General features: G+C 42.6%; 1 protein-coding gene across 1 annotated transcript in view; it reads right to left on the reverse strand.

The window, feature by feature from the left end:
- Positions 1 to 13,755, reverse strand: part of NMNAT2 (nicotinamide nucleotide adenylyltransferase 2) — a 172,387-nt gene extending 158,632 nt beyond the window's left edge. The window contains exon 1 of the mRNA XM_010368930.1: positions 13,445 to 13,755. Coding sequence (XP_010367232.1) covers positions 13,445 to 13,529 — 85 coding nt within the window. The 5' untranslated portion in view covers positions 13,530 to 13,755. The remainder of the gene's footprint in view (positions 1 to 13,444) is intronic.
- Between the last annotated feature and the right edge of the window lie 8,053 nt (positions 13,756 to 21,808).

Below are 21,808 nucleotides of genomic sequence, written 5' to 3' on the forward strand. Positions count from 1 at the left end.
TCTCCCTATGCTGCCCAGGCTGGTCTTGAACCCTTGGCCTCAAGGGATCCTCCCACCTCAGCCTCCCAAAGTGCTGAGATTACAGGTGTGAGCCACGGTGTCCAGCCAGAACCATAGTTTTATAAGAACAGAAATACACTTGATCAAGACCTCCAGGATTAGAGCTAAAAACAAGTGTCAAAAGACAGGATCTCCACAGTGCTTACTTTTCAGACAATTAAGCCTGTGGAGAAGAAAGCAGGCACATATTCAAATCCCACAAAATCATGGAAGATAAAACTAGGGTGAACCGAGTTCACCAAATCTGAGAATACTTGAGCAACAGGGGCATTCCAGTGAAGCACAGTAAAATCTAGATCCTAGGCAAGAACAAATCAGGGGAGTGACTTTTTTGCTTATTTGTTGTTATTTTGGTGGGTTGTACAGCAATGTAATTTCTCACTTGTGTATTTCATCGACAGATATACTTTATGCAATGTATAATGGTTCCATTTCAGAAAATAATAAAATCGTGGCCGGGCATGGTGGCACACCCCTGTAATCTCAGCACTGTGGGAGGCTGAGGCAGGCGGATCACCTGAGGTCAGGAGTTCAAGACCAGCTTGGGCAACATAGTGAAATCCTGTGTCTGCAAAAATAATACAAAAAAAATTTAGCTGAGCATGATGGCAGACGCCTGTAGTCCCAGCTACTCTGGAGGCTGAGGCATGAGGATCACTTTAATCTGGGAGGTGGAGGTTGTAGTGAGCTGAGACAGCACCACTGCACTCCAGCCTGGGCAGCAGAGTGAGACTCCAACTCAAAAAATAAAAATAAAAAATAAGTAAATAAATAAAATCATGAGAAGAAAGAAAAAGAAAAATCCTCTTCATTTCAAAGAGTGATACAGAAATAATAACTTTAAAATGTTTAGGTAAAATCACAATGGCAGCTCCCTACTGAACTGCTAACAAAGGGAACATTGACATTTGGGATGCAGGTCCAACATATGCCATGTACTCCTTTGTCCATCACCTTTTGAGGCCTGCTAAAAAAAATGCTGGGTCAGATCTGAACCCTTGGCACTGTCCCCCTCCCAACCTGTTTTCTGGCTGTCTCATCTCCTGTCCTTCCCTGTGCCCACCTGCACTCTAGCAAGTTCCCTGGAAATTCCTTAATGTGCCATGCTGTTGAGGCTTCCACACATATCCCACTCTCTTCCCAGAATGCCATTCTCTCTCTCTCTTTTTTTTAATTTCCTTTTTTTTTTTTTAAGAGATGAAGTCTCCCTTTGTTGCCAGGCTGGTCTTGAACTTCTGGGCTCCAATGATCCCCCCACCTCAGCCTCCCAAGTAGCTGGGACTACAGACACATGCCACCACACCCAGCTAATTTTTTGTTTGTTTGTTTGTTTTTTTTTTGGAGTTTTTTTTTTTTTTTATTATACTTTAAGTTCTAGGGTACATGTGCATAACGTGCAGGTTTGTTACATATGTATACTTATGCCATGTTGGTGTGCTGCACCCATCGCTAATTTTTTAAATTTTTGTAGAGATGGGGTCTCATTATAAAGCCCAGGCTGGTCTCCAAATCCTGGGCTTAAGCAATCCTCCCACCTCGGCCTCCCAAAGTGCTGGGATTACAGGTATGAGCCACCACACCCAGCCAAGAATGGCTTTGTCTATTCTGTCCACTCGGCAGCTTTAACTTTCAAGCTCAAACTCTCACTAACACCTGCTCTAATGGCCTATCTACCATGTCCAGAGTGGTAACTTCCTCCATGCTCCTACTTTACCTCATTCTCACCTCTTTTGTAACACTTTTCACTTCAATTGCTTTGTTTAGTTTGTTATCTCCACTAGAGATCGTCAATAGTCATAGAGCCCTCCTGACTCTACCCTTCCTGCCAGTAAGTCTACCATAGACTTGAGATGAGGAATCTAACATGTCACTCATTACTCATTCAAAAAACATTTTTTTTTAGATGGAGTCTCGCTCTGTCACCCAGACTAGAGTGCAGTGGCGTGATCTAGGCTCATTGCAACCTCCACTTCCTATCGTCCCACCTCAGCCTCCTGAGTAGCTAGGATTACAGGCATGCACCACCACGCCTGGCAAATTTTTTGGAATTTTTAGTAGAGACAGGGTTTCCCCATGTTGCAGGCTGGTCTGAAACTCCTGACCTCAAGTGATGTGCCCACTTCAGCCTCCCAAAGTGCTGGGATTACAGGCATGAGCCACCGCACCTGGCCTCAAGAAACGTTTAATGAGCACTCACTGAGTGGCGGGCACTGTCCTAGGAGTCTGAGATACATAATGAGCAGAGTAAACAAAGATCTCTGCTCTTGAGGAGCTCTAGCTGGGGAGACAGGCATTGAACAATAAGCATAAGAAAACAAGAAATAACATCCTTAGCTTAAATGTGATAAGCACAAGGGAGAAAAGATATAAGTAGAGCAGAATAAGAGGGACTGGGAGTGTGTGAGGTGCGATTTTAAATTATGTGATCAGGGGAGTAGGATCTGCCAAGTGGACAATGAGGAGAAGGTTACATTTGAGCAAAGAATTGGAGGAGGGGAGCGAATGAGACATGGGCTACATGGGGAAGGGCATTCCAGGCAGAGGAAACATTCAGCACAAAGACTCTAAGGCCAAAGCAAGGACATTCCGTGAGGTCAGCTAAGAATGAAGTGGAAGTGATGTGTTAGGGTGGAGGTGGGGGCAGGGTGGCTGATCATGGAGGCCTGTAGGCCATGATGATGACTTTGACTTTGAGTGAGATATGGAGCTATGGAGGATTTGGAGCAAAGGAGCAACATGATCTGACTTAGATTTGGCTTACCTTTTGAAAGGATTACTCTGACTTTTTTTGTTTATTTGTTTACTGAGACGGAGTCTCACTCTGTCGCCCAGGCTGGAGTGCAGTGGTGCAATTTTGGCTCACCGCAACCTCCGCCTCCCAGGTTCAAGCGATTCTTCTGCCTCAGCCTCCCAAGTAGCTGGGACTACAGGCGCGTGCCACCATGCCTGGCTAATTTTTTGTATTTTTAGTAGAGACGAGGTTTCACCTTGTTAGCCAAGATGATCTCGATCTTGTGATCTCATAATCCACCTGCCTCGGCCTCCCAAAGTGCTGGGATTACAGGTGTGAGCCACCATGTCCGGCCGAAAGGATCACTCTGATTATTTGTTAAGAATTGAGTGTTGCAACCAAGAGTGGAAGCAGAGAGACCAGTTAAGGCTATTGCAATAATTCAAATGAAAGATAACAGTGGCTTGGGGCCGGGCGCGGTGGCTCAAGCCTGTAATCCCAGCACTTTGGGAGGCCGAGACGGGTGGATCACAAGGTCAGGAGATCGAGACCATCCTGGCTAATACGGTGAAACCCCGTCTCTACTAAAAAAATACAAAAAACTAGCCGGGCGACGAGGCGGGCGCCTGTAGTCCCAGCTACTCGGGAGGCTGAGACAGGAGAATGGCGTGAACCCGGGAGGCGGAGCTTGCAGTGAGCTGAGAGCCGGCCACTGCACTCCAGCCTGGGCGGCAGAGCAAGACTCCGTCTCAAAAAAAAAAAAAAAAACAGTGGCTTGCACCAGGGATGTAGATGGAGAGAGGTGGTTGGTCTTAGTTATATTTTGAAGATAAAGAGATTCCAAAACATTTGGACATAAATAATGTGTACAAAACAAGGAATAATTAAGCATTAGTACAAGGTTTTTGGCCTAAGAAACTGGAACAAGAATAAAACTATAAGCATTTAGTCTTATCTAGGGAATATGCTTTACTGTCTCTTCTACTGCCTGGTAAATATTAAATGAGGTCAATATGTTGCAGCATGTCTACTCATGTGGAGGCAATTTGATGTAGGAGAAAAAACAGAAAAAGACTGCTATTTAGCTGCCATCACTTCCAGGGGTTAGCCTCAGAGTCTTGCTCCCTTGCTACTTCCTCCTCTTAACCTCTTATTGCCACGATTATAAGAATTTTCCTGGCTGGCTCACTTGTATAATGCTAAAGAGAATTATGCATTACATTTAATAAAAAATAGCTTAATGGCAGTATGGTTTAAATAAGCTCAAATAAAGTGGCTTCATGATCAGGATGATAATGGGGAAGATGATGATGCTGGTAGTGGTTATAATATTTGCCTTTGCTGCAGAGTTTACAAATCATGGAGACACTGGAAGATGTAAAGGGAGGAAGGAGCCAATACCAGGAGGATGGCCTTGGTCATACCACGTAAGCCACTGAAAGATCTTTTTAAGCTAAAAGACTTCTGAGGCTAGCTGCCAAACTATCCAAAAAAGCAAATGTGTTCCATGCAATTGAGTGCTTATAATTGGAAGATCTCTGGAAGTGGAAAACTTCCCTCCTTGTAAACTGATGCTGCATTTACATATATTGAGATATGGAACATATCCATAAATAAAGTTATGTAATTCTCTATAAAATGAACTCCTATATCTCAGGTCTTAGTCTATAACATTGAATCCTAAAGAATTATTTTAAATGCCTTTGTTTAACTAAAATTTTGTGTATTGAATATGTTTAAAAAAATTTTTTTAAGACAAGATCTTGCTCTGTTGCCCAGGATGGAGTGCAGTGCTGTGATAACGGCTCACTACAACCTTGAACTCCTAGGCTCAAGCAATTCTCCTGCTTTAGACTTCAAAGCACTGGGATTATAGGCATGTGCTACCACACCCTGCCTGAAAAAATATTTTTGCATTCCTTTGTGTAGTTAGGATCTTTTTGAGCAATTCAGGATGATCCAAAAACCAAGCGTGAACAAGAACTGTGCTAGAAAGTGTATTTTACAGCATCATTAAACATTAACTAAACAACCACCACATTCAGGACACTGTACTGGTGGCCAAGAAGACAATTATATTGAAAAATTAAGACTTGAAGTTTTTCAAAGAAACACTTTCAAAACTGGATTTTCTCTTCCAGTCATGCATGGATTACTTTTAAACTATTGCCTATCGATAGAAAAATGACAAAATAAATATATTATCTGTCTACTTTTTCATTTGTCTCTTGTGTCTGTGGATATCTTTGAAACAGAGGGGTTCAAACTTGAATGTTGGCAGGTTATGCTTTTTAGTTTGCCTTCACACTTTAGGCTGTTCATTTGACTTGATCTAAAATTGGAAGTTTATATAGAAATGTTTCTCTGACACCCATAACATTTCAAAAGATGTTCCTACTAAGCAATAATTCAAATGATTTGAGAAATAATTGAATTATCTTAATTCTGATAGTTCTAAGCAGAAAGGCTTAGAAATATAGAATAGGAACAAGTAAAACAAAAAGAGAAGAGAAACTGAAATAAATATTTCAAGACTCTTAGGACATCAGCTCTGTTCTTCATTAGACCCTATTGCTTAGTTTGGAATACATTCTAGACAGGAGATTTGCCTCTCATTATTAGGTTGTTTTCACATGAGGTTCAGTTAGTCAGTGCAGCAGAAAAAAGTAAACTGAGTCAACAGTTTGTGTGAACACAAATGTCTACATTTTCTTTTTCAGCCCATTATTCTTGTGTCATGAGCAGACACTGCTCCTGCTAGTGAAACCACCTTGAATGATCCATGAGTTAACACTTGTGTACCTTCAACTTACCAACAAATTAGGTAGGATTCCCAAGCATCTACCTTTTTTTTTTTTTTTTTTTTTTTGAGGTGTCTTGCTCTATTGCCCAGGCTGGAGTGCAGTGGCGAGATCTCAGTTCACTACAACCTCCACCTCCCGGATTCAAGCAATTCTCCTGCCTCAGCCTCCCAAGTAGCTGGGATTACAGGTGCCTGCCACCACCCCCGGCTAATTTTTGTACTTTTAGTAGAGACGGGGTTTCACCATGTTGACCAGGTTGGTCTTGAACTCCTAACCTCATGATCGGTCCCCCTCAACCTCCTAAAGTGCTGGGATTACAGGCAGGAGCCGCTGCGCCTGGCTACTTTTTTTTTTTTTTTTCCTTTGAGACAGGGTGTCACTCTGTTGCCCAGGGTGGAGTGCAGTGGTGTCATCATGACTCACTGCAGCCTTGACCTCCTTGGTCCCATGATCCTTCCATGTCAGCTTCCCATTGCTCAAGTGATCCTTCCACCTCAGCCTCCCATGCAGCTAGGACTACAGGCACGTGCCACCATGTCTGGCTAATTTTTATATTTTTAGTAGAGATGGGGTTTCACCATGTTGCCCAGGCTGGTCTCAAACTGCTGGGCTCAAGTGATCCACTGGTCTCAGCCTCCCAAAGTATTGAGATTATAGGCATCAACCACATGCCCAACCCCAAGCATCTACTTAAGCGTAATGTCACAGCCATCATCAGAGTGGTGGGCAAGTCAAAAGTGGTTTTGTGAACTACTATTAGTTATTCCTAATTTTACAGTCTCAACATTAAAAAGAGTCAAATTTAGGTTATTGATTATCTTCCATTTTATATATTTTTTTAAAAAAGCAGAAAACCTTTCTTTTTGCATTTTATTTCCATACTGTTAATAAATTGTATATCTTTCTTGCATGAATAAATTTTAATAATCTAACTGGAATCTACTGGAACTTTCATTATAAGACTCAGACATCCCAGGTCACAAAGAAACTTTGCATTTAGGTATTCTGTCACATCAGTGCTTGGTTAGAACACATATTACCAAAATTTTCAAGTAAGAAGTATGAATCTTTACTTTCCCCACCAACCCCCAAACCTGCTTCTCCTCCAGCATTTTCTATTCATCCACCTTGGATAGAAACCTGCAAATTACCCTGGACTACTTCACCATCACACACTCATCACATCACGAAATGAAGATCTCTCTCTTTCTTTCTTTTTTTTTTTTTTGAGATGTAGTCTCGCTCTGTCACTCAGGCTGGAGTGCAGTGGTGCGATCTCAGCTCACTGCAACCTCTCCCTTCTGAGTTCAAGCGATTCTCCTGTCTCAGCCTCCCAAGTAGCTGGTACTATAAGCACATACCACCACGCCCGGTTAATTTTTTGTATTTTTAGTAGAGACAGGGTTTCACTGTGTTAGCCAGGATGGTCTCAATCTCCTCTCCTCGTGATCTTCCTGCCTCGGCCTCTCAAAGTGCTGCGGTTACAGGCGTGAGCCACCGCACCCGGCCAAATGAAGATCTCTTTTACCTCCTAAATAACCTTCAGATACACATTCTCCATCCCAGAAACCACCAGCCTGGGCCAGGTGACCATCTTCTTTGGGTTGAATCCTGTATTGCTGAAACACATGCCTAACTGGTCACCACATTCTTGCCCTTCACCAATCTATATTAAACATTTAATTAAATCATAATTTAAGCATATGGCTATGTTATCCCTTTACTTTAAAAACAATGCAATGTCTTCTCATTGTCATTGGGATAAAGTCTACAATCTTTAAAATGACTTAGGAGCCTTCGTAATTGTTCAGACATTCAACTACCTCTCTCTAGTCTCACCTCTCACTCCCCTTCTCCTTGAGCCATCCTGAACTTTTCCTTGTTCTATTATTCTGTGTCTCTGCCTCTTCACCCTAGCCTTTGTACATGGCTGATTCCTCTGCCTGGAACAAGATTCTATACATTCATTTAAAAAATTTATTCAACAACTATTATGGAGATCCTACTACATGCTAGGTACTAGGAAATATATCAGTGATGATACCAGGCATTGTTTCTGTCTTCAAAAAGCTTAAGGTCTACCATGGGAAACAGCCATAAAACATATGAGATGAAAGTTATGGCCTGGAAAACATAAGGTGATGTGGGAACAAATGTCAGGGTAGCCAGACTTCATTTAGGAGTCAGTGGAGGTTCCCTGAGAAACTATCGTTGAAGCTAAAATCTGAAGAATGAATAGATGTTAGCTGAGGTAACAGAAGAGTGGGAAGAAAGGAGGAAGTTGGAGGAGTTATGGAAAGCCCATTCTAATGACAAAGTTAAATGAAAAATATAAGAGTATTAAGAAAAGAAAGACCTTTTGGGTTAGACACAGATATCTTTGTTGGATATATTTTGTTGGAGGTCTGTGTTGCCAAGGAAAAAAATTTGTAAGGTTCTCATGACCCTTTGTTGACAGCTAAGTTCAAATGGCTTCTTTCATAGGTGCTATTGCAATTATAAGGAAATAAAAAAGAAGTGTCATGAGTGAGAGAGTCTAGACATCAAGAAAGTGGTTCTATACTGATTTTTGCTGATGAATTCGACCCAGTGACTTACACATGTACCTCTGCCTTATCAATTGTAAAAGCGGATACTATTATTCAGTTTACCTTGCAGGGTAGGATCAAATTAGATAGTGGTACAAAGGAAAAGGAAATTATTACCACATGTGCTTAATAACTTTTATAATATAAGAATTTTGATCACATTCAACAGCTTCTTGATTTATAGCAGTTCTATATATTTATTAGTAGCAATTCAAATTCATTTTTCTTATGGTTTCTAACTGTAGCAGTAGGGGCTGCATCTCCAATTCTGCAACAAGTAGAAGGCCCTCTTCATTACCCTTTAAGAACAAAATTGGATTATGTCTCTTCAAATGATCCAGCTCAAAGCAAAAAAAAAAAAAAATTTGAAATAGAAAACTGGAAAATCCATTTATTTTACAATTTTTAAAAAGCAGGATACAGCTGGATGCAGTGGCTCACATCTATAACCCCAGTTACTTGAGAGGCTGATGTGGGAGGATCACTTGAGGTCAGGAATCGGAGACCAGCCTCAGCAAAATAGCAAGACCCTGTCTCTGAAAGAATTTTTTTTCATTAGCCACCAGGGCATGCCCATGGTGCCTGTAGTCCTAACTACACAGGAGGCTGAGGTGAAAGGTCCGCTTGAGCCCAGAAAGAGAATGAATTTGGTCATTTCCGGCTGTCACAGCCAACATACCCTCCTCTTTTTGGTCACATTCTCCTGGATGCTGGTGGAGGGACCATTGCTGTGGAGGAAGGTGGTGGCCGTGAGCATGCACCCAGCCTAAGCATGCAATTCTACTACGCCACAGGCTGGGGTACTTGGAGAATGATTATAGTAGATCTTGTACCATTTGAGTTATCAGTATTGTGGATCTTTTTGAAGAAATATGACTTTTCAAAGAAATATTAATTTTCAAAAATAGCGGTTGCCATAAGTTTCCAATTCCAATTGTTCTCACTGAAGCTTATTTCAGAAAGCTCTCCCTGGTATTAACCACCTGACCTGAATGACTGACTCCTTGCAACCTGGTCATCCCTCTCTGTCAGGCATCAGACCTCTGACTGGCTTAAAGGGAGGAAAGATGCTAGACTTTGGTAATTTTTGGAGACAATATCAGAGCGCAGTAAAAAGAAAATAGTTTTTGGAGTCAGGTAGATCTGGATTTAATCCACAGCTAGCAGAAACAGGAGTTTGTGGCTGCAGGAAGCCATGATCCTGCTGCTACTCTCCAGCCTGGGCAACGGAGCAAGACCCTATATCTACAAATTAAAATAGAAAAAATACAAAAAACAGCTAGAAATATTTCTGCTGTGATGAAATTCCCCAATTCCTCTGTTTTTTTTTTTTTTTTTTTTTAGTAGCCAAATTAATCTGAGCTATCTTTTCTTACTTTTCTATTTAAGCTTGCTCTCTGACTTCCCAGTGGTAGATTTATTGACAAATATAGCTATAAATGTAAAGAAAGCCACATTAAATTATAATCTCTACATACTTAAAAACTAAGCAGTTACATTTTTTAAAACTTCCACATTATCTTCTTATGTAATGAGGCAGACCCATGAGATATGACATCATTCATTTATGGGTTTACTTTGCCAAAAACTTTTGCTCAACCTGAAAGCATTTTAGTTACAGTTGAGTATACAAGTGTCAAATATCTCTCACAAATATTATTTTTTCCTGTATGTTTCTATAGCTTCAAATAGGAGAAATAATATCGGCTTCCCTTTCAGAGTAAAAGAAAAGTTCATTCTAAAAAATTTTACAGGCCGGGCGCGGTGGCTCAAGCCTGTAATCCCAGCACTTTGGGAGGCCGAGACGGGCGGATCACGAGGTCAGGAGATCGAGACCATCCTGGCTAACACGGTGAAACCCGTCTCTACTAAAAAATACAAAAAACTAGCCGGGCGACGTGGCGGGTGCCTGTAGTCCCAGCTACTTGGGAGGCTGAGGCAGGAGAATGGCGTAAACCCAGGAGGCGGAGCTTGCAGTGAGCTGAGATCCGGCCATTGCACTCCAGCCTGGGCGGCAGAGCGAGACTCCGTCTCAAAAAAAAAAAAAAAAAAAAAAAAAAAAATATATATATATATATATATAGAATCTGGCTGTATTGCCTAGAATAGAGTGCAGTGTGCTATCTCAGCATACTGTGACCTCTGCCTCCCAGGCTCCCACCTCAGCCATCCTCCCACCTCAGTCTCCAGAGTAGCTGGGACTACAGGCATGCACCACCATACCTGGCTAATTTTTATATTTTTTGTAAAGATGGGGCTTCACCAGGTTGTCCAGTCTGGTCTCAAACTCCTGAGCTCATGTGATATGCCCATCTTCGCCTCCCAAAGTGCTGGGATTGTAGAAGTGAGCCACCATGCCTGGCCAAAAGTTTGATAATTTAGTTGTATTAATTATTTCTGTGTTGTCAGAGAGAAAATTTTAAAAGCCATTTGAAAGGAAGAAATAGTTCATAAATAACTGGTTTCTTTAAAGATGAGACAAAGATCTTAAGGAAATGCATATATAGGAATCTCGTTTAGTTGATGGTCAATTTAATTCTGTTAGTTTATGGTTCATGAAAATAGAGTGTTCATGGAATTATGCAGTCAGAAGATGAGTGGGCACTTCCTGCAGCCTTTGTTGCAGTATGAAGGCCTTTGCAAGAGGAATCAGGAACATGAGGCTGAAGTCTCAGTGCCACCTATTCTCCATGTGTGTTCATGAGAAAGTCACTTGGCTTCTGTCAGTTTCTTATTTGTCAAATAGAGGTAATAATGTATTTCTTATAAGGTTGTTAATAGGAATAAGTAACTTAACATAGATGAAAAGGCTTTGTTAACCAGAACTGCTCTACAGAAATAAATTATAAAATTTATCCAGAGCTCAAAGATTCACATAAGAGATTCTACCAAAAATAGTTTAATGTGTATTTGTGTTCTTATTCTTGCTTCATTTTTACTTGTTTATGTACTAAATTCTTCATTTGGTAATAAGCTCCTTAAAGCCATAGTGAGTGAACATATCATATCCTTTTTTTGTGTGTTGCTCTCTGAATTATACTTTAATGGACATGCAAAGGACTTTGTTGACATTCTGTCCTGGTCCTCAGTTCTTACACTAAGTAAATAATAGCAACTGCAAAAAGTCTCCTTTTCACCTTTCTATATCTAAACCCTTCCACTGCAACTCAGGCCTATTTCCACATAGTCTATCCTTGAAGCTCATGGAGAATTGGCAGGTCAGCGTTTGCTTAACAAAAGCCTTTATTACTGTTAACAAAGAATCTTCAGTTGCAGGACAGAATTTTTGGTTCTCAATCCAAATCTGTTTCTCTTGTAATCCAAAACAACTGGGATTTCGTAGCTCCAGGAAGAAAGGAGTAGTACCCACTGGGTCACCAAAGATTCTTAGAGTCACAGAGTTTCATCCCCAGCCCAGTGGCTCTTCCCTACTCCTCCTTTCTCTTGGTTCCAAAGGAAAACCCATCATTGCCTGGTCAAGGGAGAGGAGTAAAGTGCATCAACATAAATTGCCAGAGGACATATGGACAGACAGGAAAAGAAGGAAAGGGATGAAGACACCAGCATCAAAGGGCACTGGGCACTGACATTCCTTAGAAGACTAATGAGATGCTCTTGTCTACCCTGATGCTTGAACAGAAATCCTTATTTAACAGGCAAGTTGGCATTGGTTCTTAATAAAAGACTTTTAAAAGCTGAACGAATGGTGAAGAAGGGATGGCTGTTTCTCAGCCTCCCTCCTTCTATGGTGTAGATACGCCTACCTGATTTGCCCTCTGCTCAAAGTAGCTCTATATTCTTTCTATGAGGTTTTTAACAAGCAATCCCAGTTCAGCGCACCTTTTAAGTTTAAAGATGAATATTTTTAGCCTAAACCACCTCGCCCTGTCTTTACCGCTGTAATGTGGTTTTCATTAAACCTCCCTAGGAGGGCTCGCGCAATCCTCAAGCTCCGGATAAACACGTGTGCCCGCATCCAGCTCCCGCGCGCCCTGCATTTCAGCACCGCCGCCTCTGGAGAGCGCGTTGCTGGCGGGCCAGGTCAGGGCCTCCCACCCGCTCTCTCATCCATCCCAGCCCACTCGCTCTTCCCTACTCCTTGCTTCTCTCAGTTTCAAGAAAAAGCACCCCCAACTTCTAACTTCTCAATTCGTGCTTCTAAAGTGACCTCCGCGTCCCTCTTTCCGTGTCTAAACGCTCATGCCCCGCTCCTTCGAGTCCTACTAGCAGCTGCGAAGCCTCGTGGTTTCCCACCGGTGGCGCGAGACCTCCAACAGGCATCGATCGATCACCTTTCCCCTGCCGCTCCTGGACCCCGAACCAGCCAACCAGATGCCCCCGCTCGCTCTCTCTGGCTCCACGCCCCAAAGCTTCTAAGAAACAAACGCGCGATGATGAGTCCCCTCCCCCCAACACGCACACGCATATACTCACACACACTCATTCGCACATTCATACACACACTAGACGCCTCAAACCTTCCGCGTGCCATGGCCACCCTGGCCAGAGCCTCAGCCAACTTGGGCCCGGATCCTTCGGCTCCGGCTCGCGCAGGGCCTCCCGCAGCCGCCGCCCGGCCCCCTCCCTGTCCTAGGCAGCGGGTTCCTGAGGCCGAACCTAGGCGGAAAAGGGTCCCCTCCCTATTCACTCAGCATCCACCTCGCGCGGGCAATACACGGCCCACAATTCCCAAACACTCGTCCCTGGGCCGCCCAGAACCACCAGCCAAATCCGAAATTAATCTTGAAGCCCCAGCCCCTGTCACTGGTGTGTTGGGCGCGAGTGTGTTTGCGAATCCGAGGCACATATATGATTTAACTCCTTCGAGATTTCGGCCCATCCTAAACAAACAGCACGTTATCTCCAGCCCCCTCCTGCCCCTACTCGGCGCCCCAACCTCTGCCCCCATCCTGGTCCTCGCCAGCCTGATAGCCGAACCACCGCACCACCGCACTCCAGTTCTGGTAGCTATCTCGAACCCCTGCCCAGCCCCAAATGACACTTGTCTCTAGTCCTCTCCCATCCCCCACCTTTAGCCACCTGCAAGCCGGGTCTGGCCCCAGCAAGTGACGCCTCGGAAACGCAGTCTGCGTCCCCTCCCCCGAGTCCAAAATAAAGGGGCCGACCTCCACCAGCTGGATCAGCCGGCGCACCCATCCGAATGGGGCACACGCCTTCCCGTTCGATCGCCCTGGAAAACACAGGTGCCTGGGAAAGGAGAGGAGCGGAAGCGGCTTCCAGAGGTGGGCGGGAGGACTCACCAAACATCTGAATGTGCCCTTTGGTGATGGGATTGAAGCTGCCGCAGGCGAGCAAGATAACGTGGGTCTTGGTGGTCTCGGTCATGGTGCAAGTGGGTCCCTCGCGGTGGTCTAGGGGTTGCCTCTCTTTTTGTGTCTCGTTGTGTCTGCAGAGGGAGAAAGGAAGGCGAGGCTCCGGCGGTGGATGCTGTGGACTCCAAGGAGCCGCTCCAGACGCAAACCGCGTCACTCTCCGCCTCCCCTTAACGCTTGCAGCTCCGGCAAGATCCGAGGCTGCTTTTGTATTGCTCTGCTCTCTTCTCTCCTCGGTCCGTCTCTTTTCGTTCCAGCTTCCTCGGCGTCTCTCTTCCTGGTGCCCCACCCCATCCTTTCTATCGCCCCCAGCCCGCTTCACTTCATCACTCTCTTCCTTAGAGTTTATCCAGAAGGCAAGACGTGGTACCCAAGCTCGGAACCAAGAGCTCACAGCACGGTGTGGGCTCTTTCTGCCTCTTGCCTCATCTTGATTCAGTTTTCCTCCTCAGTCTAACATTTTTCTGTTCCCCCTACTTTCTCTAACATCTCCAAGTTAAAAAATGTTTCATCTTAAGATATTTTTTCTTTCTCTCTTCCTCAAAATTTTAAGTGAGAAATAACCATTGTTTATTTCAGTAGCATTCATTTCTGCCTTTCCTTTTTCCCTTATCTGATGATTCCAAACTATTGAGTCCAAATCTTGATCTGATGCCGCAGAGAGATAGGGGTGATCTCAACCCTTCCTCTGCTATACTAATCCTTTTTGTGGGTGAAGCAATGCTATCCATTTGAGAGAACATGAAGGGGGCAGAGTTACTAAAACTGTATTAGAAAATTATGGGGATCCGCCGGATGCGGTGGCTCATGCCTGTAATCTCAGCACTTTGGGAGGCCCAGGCGGGCGGATCACGAGGTCAGGAGTTCGAGACCAGCCTGGCCAGCATAGTGAAACTTTGTCTCTACTAAAAAACAAATACAAAAACTAGCCAGGCATGGTGGCATGTGCCTGTAATCCCAGCTACTCGGGAGGCTGAGGCAGGAGAATTGCTTGAACTTGGGAGGCAGAGGTTGCGGTGAGCTGTGATCGCGCCACTGCACTCCAGCCTGGGTGACAGAGCGAGAATCCATCTTGAAAAAAAAAAGAAAAAAGAAAACGATGGGGATCCTCCATAAGCTACCAAAGTTGAGACAAAGACTTACCATTTAACAAATGTTTCTTGAGGACTCACTGTGTATCAAGTATTGCTATAAACCCTGCTGGTGAAGCAAAGTCACTGTCTTCATTTTACTGGAGGAAGATAGACAATAAATATTAGATGGCAATTGTGCAATGCACAGTAAGTGAATGCAATTTACTCTCTGACAGAGCAGGGAGTGAGTGGAGAAGAGGGGATGAATCAAGTAGTCTGAGAAGCCCTCTCTGGGGAGGTGACATTTCAGTGAGACCTGAGCGACAAGAGTAGTTGCTAGCTCACATATTTAGGGACAGGGAAGGGCTTACTGTGCTCATAGAAATGAAAGGCCAGTGTGGCTAGAAAGTATGGGCAAGGGGAAAAATGATAGAAGACTGAGTAGCAGGTGATCAGGGCCAGAATAAATGGGGCTTGTAGGCAAGGGCAAGAGTTAGACACTTTTCTAAGTGGAATAATAACAAAAGGAAGCCACTGAAGCTTTTAAGCAGAGGAATAATATGTGATTTACATTTTTATAAGATCTCTCTGGCTGCTGGGTGAAAAGGGAGGCCAAATGGGAAGACAAGGAAAGCATTTAAGAAAATCTGCTCGCCTAGGCAAGTGGAGTTGTCCTGAGACTAGGGTTTATAGAGACGGGAGCAATGAGAAGTAAATGGTCTCAGGATACATTTTATAGATTTTGAAATTTGGCTTAAACAATACGTAGACTGAAATTGAGAATGGTAGGGGAAGACAGATGTTCTATGCTTATGCAACAGAAAGAACCAATAATTCTTTGCAGATGAACTGGATATAGAGGATAATTCCTTTTTTTTTTTTTTTTTTTTTTTTGAGACAGGGTCTCACTCTGTCATCCAGGCTGGAATGCAGTGGCATGATCTCAGCTCACCACAGCCTCGACTTCCTGGACTCAAGCAATCCTCCCACTTCAGCCTCCCAAGTAGCTGGGACTACAGGTGTTTGCCACCATGCCCAGCTAATTTTTCATGTTTTTTGTAGAGATGGGATTTCACTATATTGCCCAGGTTGGTCTTGAACTCCTGACCTCAAGCAATCCACCCATAGCAGCCTCCCAAAGTGTTGAAATTAAAGGCATGAGCCACTGACCCAGCCAGAGTCAATAATTCTTAACTTAGAGATTGACAAGTACAAATATGTGCCTATCCTGGGCTTCCAGTTTCTTGGATAAATTTCCACGCCATATTAATAAGTTGGTCACTGTTTTTTTTCTTATCCAAGAGCATGTAGTAGGTGTGGAGTAAATATTTATTAAATTGTGATGAATAGCAAATCAACCCTAATATGCATAAAATTTCTAGTTTAAATAGAAGACTCCTAAGAACTGACGTATATTCATAACGGGGTTTGTATCTTCCCTAATATGATATGCAGATTAGTGGTGTAAAAAGAGCAAGAGCTTGTAAAGGGAGGCTGACTTGGGTACGAAACTCTGACACTCACTAGCTAGGCAATTGACATAATTATAGTTAAGCGATAAATATTTATTGAGTGTCAGCCATGCACCAAGCACTGATTTAGGGGCTGTGAACAAAACAGAGTCCCTGCTTTAATATGGCTTACATTCCAGAGGAAATCAACAGACTGTAAACAAAGGAATAAACATAATGGTAAAAAGTACCATAAAGAAAAATAAAGCAGAATGTGAAGAAAAGAGAAAGAAAGAAAATCCTCTTTTATTGCAGTAGTCAAAGATGGCCTCTCTGATAAGACAGTACTTGAACAGGGACCTAAATGAAGTGAAGGCATGTGTCACTTGAATATCTAGGGAAGAATATACTAGGCAGGGCTGCCAGTATAAAGAGTCAGAAGACTAAGAGTGCTTGGGGGTGTCTGACAAGCACACCAAGGTGAATGGAGAAAACAGAATGTGGAAAGCACTCAAAGACAGGTCCAAACAGTAGGACAGATCATACAGGGCCTTGCAGGTCTTGATTAAGGCTCTGTTTTTTTCACAGAGAAGGGATGGGAAGCCATTCAAGGGTTATGAGTGCAGAAGTGACATGAGCTGACTCAACGTTTGAAAAGTGTGTTTGGCAGGAGATATAAATTTAGGGTCTTCAGTATAGTTTATATTTAAAGTCATGGGACTAGATGAGGTTACCTAGGGAGAAACAGAGTGAAAAGGAGGTCCTCAGGTTCAACCCTGGGGCACACCAAATTAATAATAGTAGTTAATATTCATTGGGTGTTACTGGAAGCCCAAGCACTATAAAATGTTTACAGATGTTAACTCATTTAACACTCACAATAACTCTGTGAGTTTGTATGATTTTATTCTATCTTAGAGATAAGCCTACAGGGGCACAGGGAAATGAAGTAACTGGTCTGGGTTCAGACTGCTAGCATGTATGGAACCAGATTCAAACCCTGACAGTTTTGATTGAAGGCTCTACTCTTGACACCTGGCTACTCTCTCATCTTGTTTCACTGCTATGTTATACTGGCTACATCTGTAAAATGAGGATAACAATACCTACCAAGCTGCAGAGATGTGAAGATTAGAGGTAATGTATGTAGAACACCTAGCATATAGTAGATGATCAATAAATAAAAGTTTATAACTGAGATAATAGGACTTCTCAGCAGAGATTGGAGAACAGACTAAGAGATACCTTACCATGTGCTAAGGTCTGAATGCTGTTTCCCCCAAAATTCATATGTTGAAACCTAATCCCCTATGTCATGGTCTTAAGAGGTAGGGTGATACGGTTTGGATCTGTGTCCTCACCCAAATCTTGTGTTGAATGTAATCCCACATTGGAGGTGGTGCCTAGTAGGAGGTGATTGGGTCATGGTTTAACACCATCCTCCAGGGAGCTGTTGTCTTGATAGTGAGTTGTTATGGTATCTAGTTATGGTATCTATGTTTAAAAGTGTGTAGCATCTCCCTCCACCCACTCCTCATGCTCCAGCCATGTAAGACCTGCCTGCTTCCCCCTTGCCTTTCACCATGAGTAAAAGCTTTCTGAGGCCTCCCTGGAAGCCGCTATGCATTCTGTACAAGCTGCAGAACCATGAGCCAATCAAACCACTTTTCTTTATAAATTACCTAGTCTCAGATATTTCTTTAGAGCAGAGCAAGAACATACTCATGCATAGAGCCTTTGAGAAGGACTAGATCATGAGCTGGAAGCCCTCATAAATGGGATTAAAAGAGGCTCAAGGGAGCTCATTTGTTCTTTTTACCATGTGATGACACATCTACCAACCAGGCACCAAGCCCTCACCACACACCGAATCTGCTGATGCCTTAATCTTGGACTTTCCAGGCTCCAGTAAGGAATAATTTCTGTTGGATATAGCTGTTCCTAAAGCTAGATCTATCCATTAGACTTCCCAATTAAATAAATCAATAAATTCCTTATTTGGCTTAGTTCCAGTTGACATAATAAAGGCTTAGCAATAAATGACTTGCCCAAAGCCATACAATAAGCAAACTCTAATTTGAATAGGGTTATTGTTATTTGCTTCTGAAATAGTCCTAAGTAATACAAGAAAGTTATAACATCTAGAAGTGTACAGTTACCAATCTTGAGCCACTTCAGCTCCGGCAATAGAGTGAATACGGGTATGAAAACTGAGACTAGCAAGTCTAATTGGTGCAAATTTTTCTTATGCTTCCATTTCCACTGAAATTAGTTTAGTTATTACTAGGAGGTGTACTTTACGGGTTTGCTATGTGGATCAAATAAAACCATGTGTGGGCCGGGCATAGTGGCTCACGCCTGTAATCCCAACACTTTGGGAGGCTGAGGTGGGAGGATCACTTGAGACCAGGAGTTCAAGACCAACCTGGCCAACATGGTGAAACTCTGCTTCTATTACAAATACAAAAATTATCCGGGCATGGAGGCACATGACTGTAGTCCCAGCTATTCGGGAGGCTGAGGCACAAGAATCGCTTGAACCTGGGAGGCAGAGGTTGCAGTGAGCTGAGATCATGCCACTGCACTCCACCCTGGGCAACAACGAGACTCTGTATCAATAAAATGAAATGAAATAAAATAAAATAAAATAAAATAAAATAAAATAAAATAAAATAAACCATGTGTGAGTAAAGAGCTTTGTTAAAAAAGCATGTCACCAACTTTAGGTTAAACTTCACAGTTGCTAAATACAAACACCAATTTTTTTAAGTGTTCCGTTGTTTCTACTGATGCATTTGTCAAGAATGTTTCTGGAAGTTGCAATCTTAGAGAGTAATGGCTTTGGGGATATTCCAATAGTCTAAATATCAACCAATGAAAACAAATTGCCAAAAACATACCAATAATGAGTTTGTTTTCAGTAAAACCTGATTTATAAGATGTGAGAATATCAAGTCTTGCACAATAGATGCACCTTTATATATAGTGATTTATTCTCAGGGATGCTTATTTTAACTTAGGTAATATTTTTCCCAATATTTCAACTTTCTGACAGCTGGAAATTACTTTAGGCTATAAAGAAGGAAGTAGAGTCATTCTTCCACTGCCTAAACCTTCCAGTTCACTGGAGCCAGTTCAGTTTCCCAATGGCTCAAGGCAGACAGACCAAACCAGAACTTTCCATGCCGTAAATACCTGTTATGAAGGGGCAGGCTTAAGCGTCTATTGGGTCTGAGAGAGATGTGCATATGTGAAGTCTAACAAAGGGGGTATATATGCTCATGGGCACGTAAGCTCACCTGTTTTCCTATCTATCTAGACAAGATTGATTATACATTTTCATCACAAATTAGGGTAAAACCATTTCATGTTTATATAGCTGGCTTCCAAATTAATATTAGGGGCTGGGCGCAGTGACTCACACCTGTAATCCCAGCACTTTGGGAGGTTGAGGTGGACAGATCACTTGAGGTCAAGAGTTTGAGATCAGCCTGGCCAACATGGTGTAACCCTGTCTCTATTAAAAATACAAAAATTAGCTGGGTGTGGTGGTGCGTGCCTGTAATCCCAGCTACTCAGGAGGCTGTGCCACTTCATGCCAACCTGGGCTACACAGCAAGACTCTGTCTTAAAACAAAGAAACAAACAACAAAGTAATATTAGGGATCATCTTTCATAGGAAGAACAAAAAGACATGCCTATATTCCTGGAGTCAAGTCCTTTAGTTTCTAGAATCAAGTCAGCTATTGAATATTTATTTCATGTATTTCTATTAAAAATATTATCCTAAGAAAACCCTGCTTCTTTGGGAAGAAAGTTTTCCACATTTCTATATTTTTCTCTCTTTTGCTTTTTTCACTTTTCTTCAAGATAGATATCATTAGGATAGAGCTAAAATGATTGGCATTTCTCTCTTCCTTTTCCTCACAAGCAAACATTTTTATGTCCATGGAATAAACAATGTCCCTAGATCAAGATCCTCCTTCTTGCAGCTTTAAGTCACCAAAATTTCACTCAGACTTATAATTTATGTAATTATTCAAATAATAATTCACAAATGAAATACGTTCCACATTTTTTTAAGAGCTGGGATATTGCTATGTTGCTCTGGTTGGTCTTGAACTCCTGGCCTCAAGCAACCCTCTCACCTGGGTCTCCCAAAGTACTGGCATTAAAGGCATGAGCTGTCTCACCCAATTTATGTTCCCAAATTTTAAAATCTAATTATCAAGTATAAGCGGCCGGGCGCGGTGGCTCAAGCCTGTAATCCCAGCACTTTGGGAGGCTGAGACGGGCGGATCACGAGGTCAGGAGATCGAGACCATCCTGGCTAACACGGTGAAACCCCGTCTCTACTAAAAAAATACAAAAAACTAGCCGGGCGAGGTGGCGGGCACCTGTAGTCCCAGCTACTCCGGAGGCTGAGGCAGGAGAATGGCGTAAACCCGGGAGGCGGAGCTTGCAGTGAGCTGAGATCCAGCCACTGCACTCCAGCTCGGGCGACAGAGCAAGACTCCGTCTCAATAAAAAAGTATAAGCATAGCAATACTTCCGGCACCACAGTGAAAGAGAGAAAGTACACAGGTTTCTGTAACCGATAAGTATTGCATGCCATTAAAAATAATAAATTTCTTCAGCTAACTCAGATATTTGCTCATTTGTTCATCATGGCTTCTTTCAGATACTGGGGGAAGTGGTTCAAATTGAAAATTTTATATTTTCAATTATTTTCTTGAGACTGAAAATCTTACTACTTATACAGTTTTCCCAAGAGCAAAAATAGGAGACAGAAAAATCAGTACTAACAGACTTGAAAAGGGTATAATTGATTAAGAAGTAAAATCATTCCCTGAAATGACATCTGAGAATATCTCTGCCTACTTCCTTTAAGTCACCCAAATGAAAAACACATTTGGCTCAAGGGAGTATTAAATAAAGGATAGGGAGATTAAAATACAAAATACTTTTTCCATTAGGTCAATACTTCACAATGTAGTTAAGTCAGATCTAACTTGGAATTTCAATCCCATGACTCCCAAATTTGTCAGATGTAAAAAATAACAGTGTCTCAGCTGAGCTACTCTAAACAACTCTCCCATAATAACTAAACTAATTTCAGAGGAAATGACGGCACAAGAAACATTTGCACCAATCAGACCTGCTAGTCTCAATTTTCACAACCCAGATTCCTTCTATGGCTGGAGTTGAAATAATTCAAGGTTAGTAACTGTGTGCTTTCCATTTTTATTTTTATTTTTATTTTTATTTTTTTAAGACAGAGTCTCGCACTGTCACCCAGGCCGAGTGCAGTGGCACCATCTTGGATCAGTGCAACTTTCATCTCCCTGGTTCAAGGGATTCTCCTGCCTCAGCCTCTCAAGTAGCTGGGATTACAGGTGCCCACCACCGTGCCAGGCTAATTTTTGTATTTTTAGCAAGACAGGGTTTCACCGTGTTGGCCAGGCTGGTCTCGAACTCCCGACCTCAAGTGATCCGCCCACCTCGGCCTCCCAAAGTGGGGGATTACAAGCATAAGCCACCGCACCCGGCCCACTTTTAATTTTATGAGTTGCTTGTATTACTCAGGATTGTTTCAGAAACAATAACGGAAACCCTATTCAAACTGGGGTTTAAGTCAACCAGGAAATTTATTGATCTATTTGATTGGGAAGTCTAATGGGTAGATTCGGTTTTAGGGACTACTATATCCATGAATTCTGATAGTATCATCAAGAATCTGTTTCTTTCTCTCACCACCTCCTATTTTA

This window comes from Rhinopithecus roxellana, chromosome 8 (assembly GCF_007565055.1).
Source record: "Rhinopithecus roxellana isolate Shanxi Qingling chromosome 8, ASM756505v1, whole genome shotgun sequence".
Lineage (NCBI taxonomy): Eukaryota > Metazoa > Chordata > Mammalia > Primates > Cercopithecidae > Rhinopithecus > Rhinopithecus roxellana.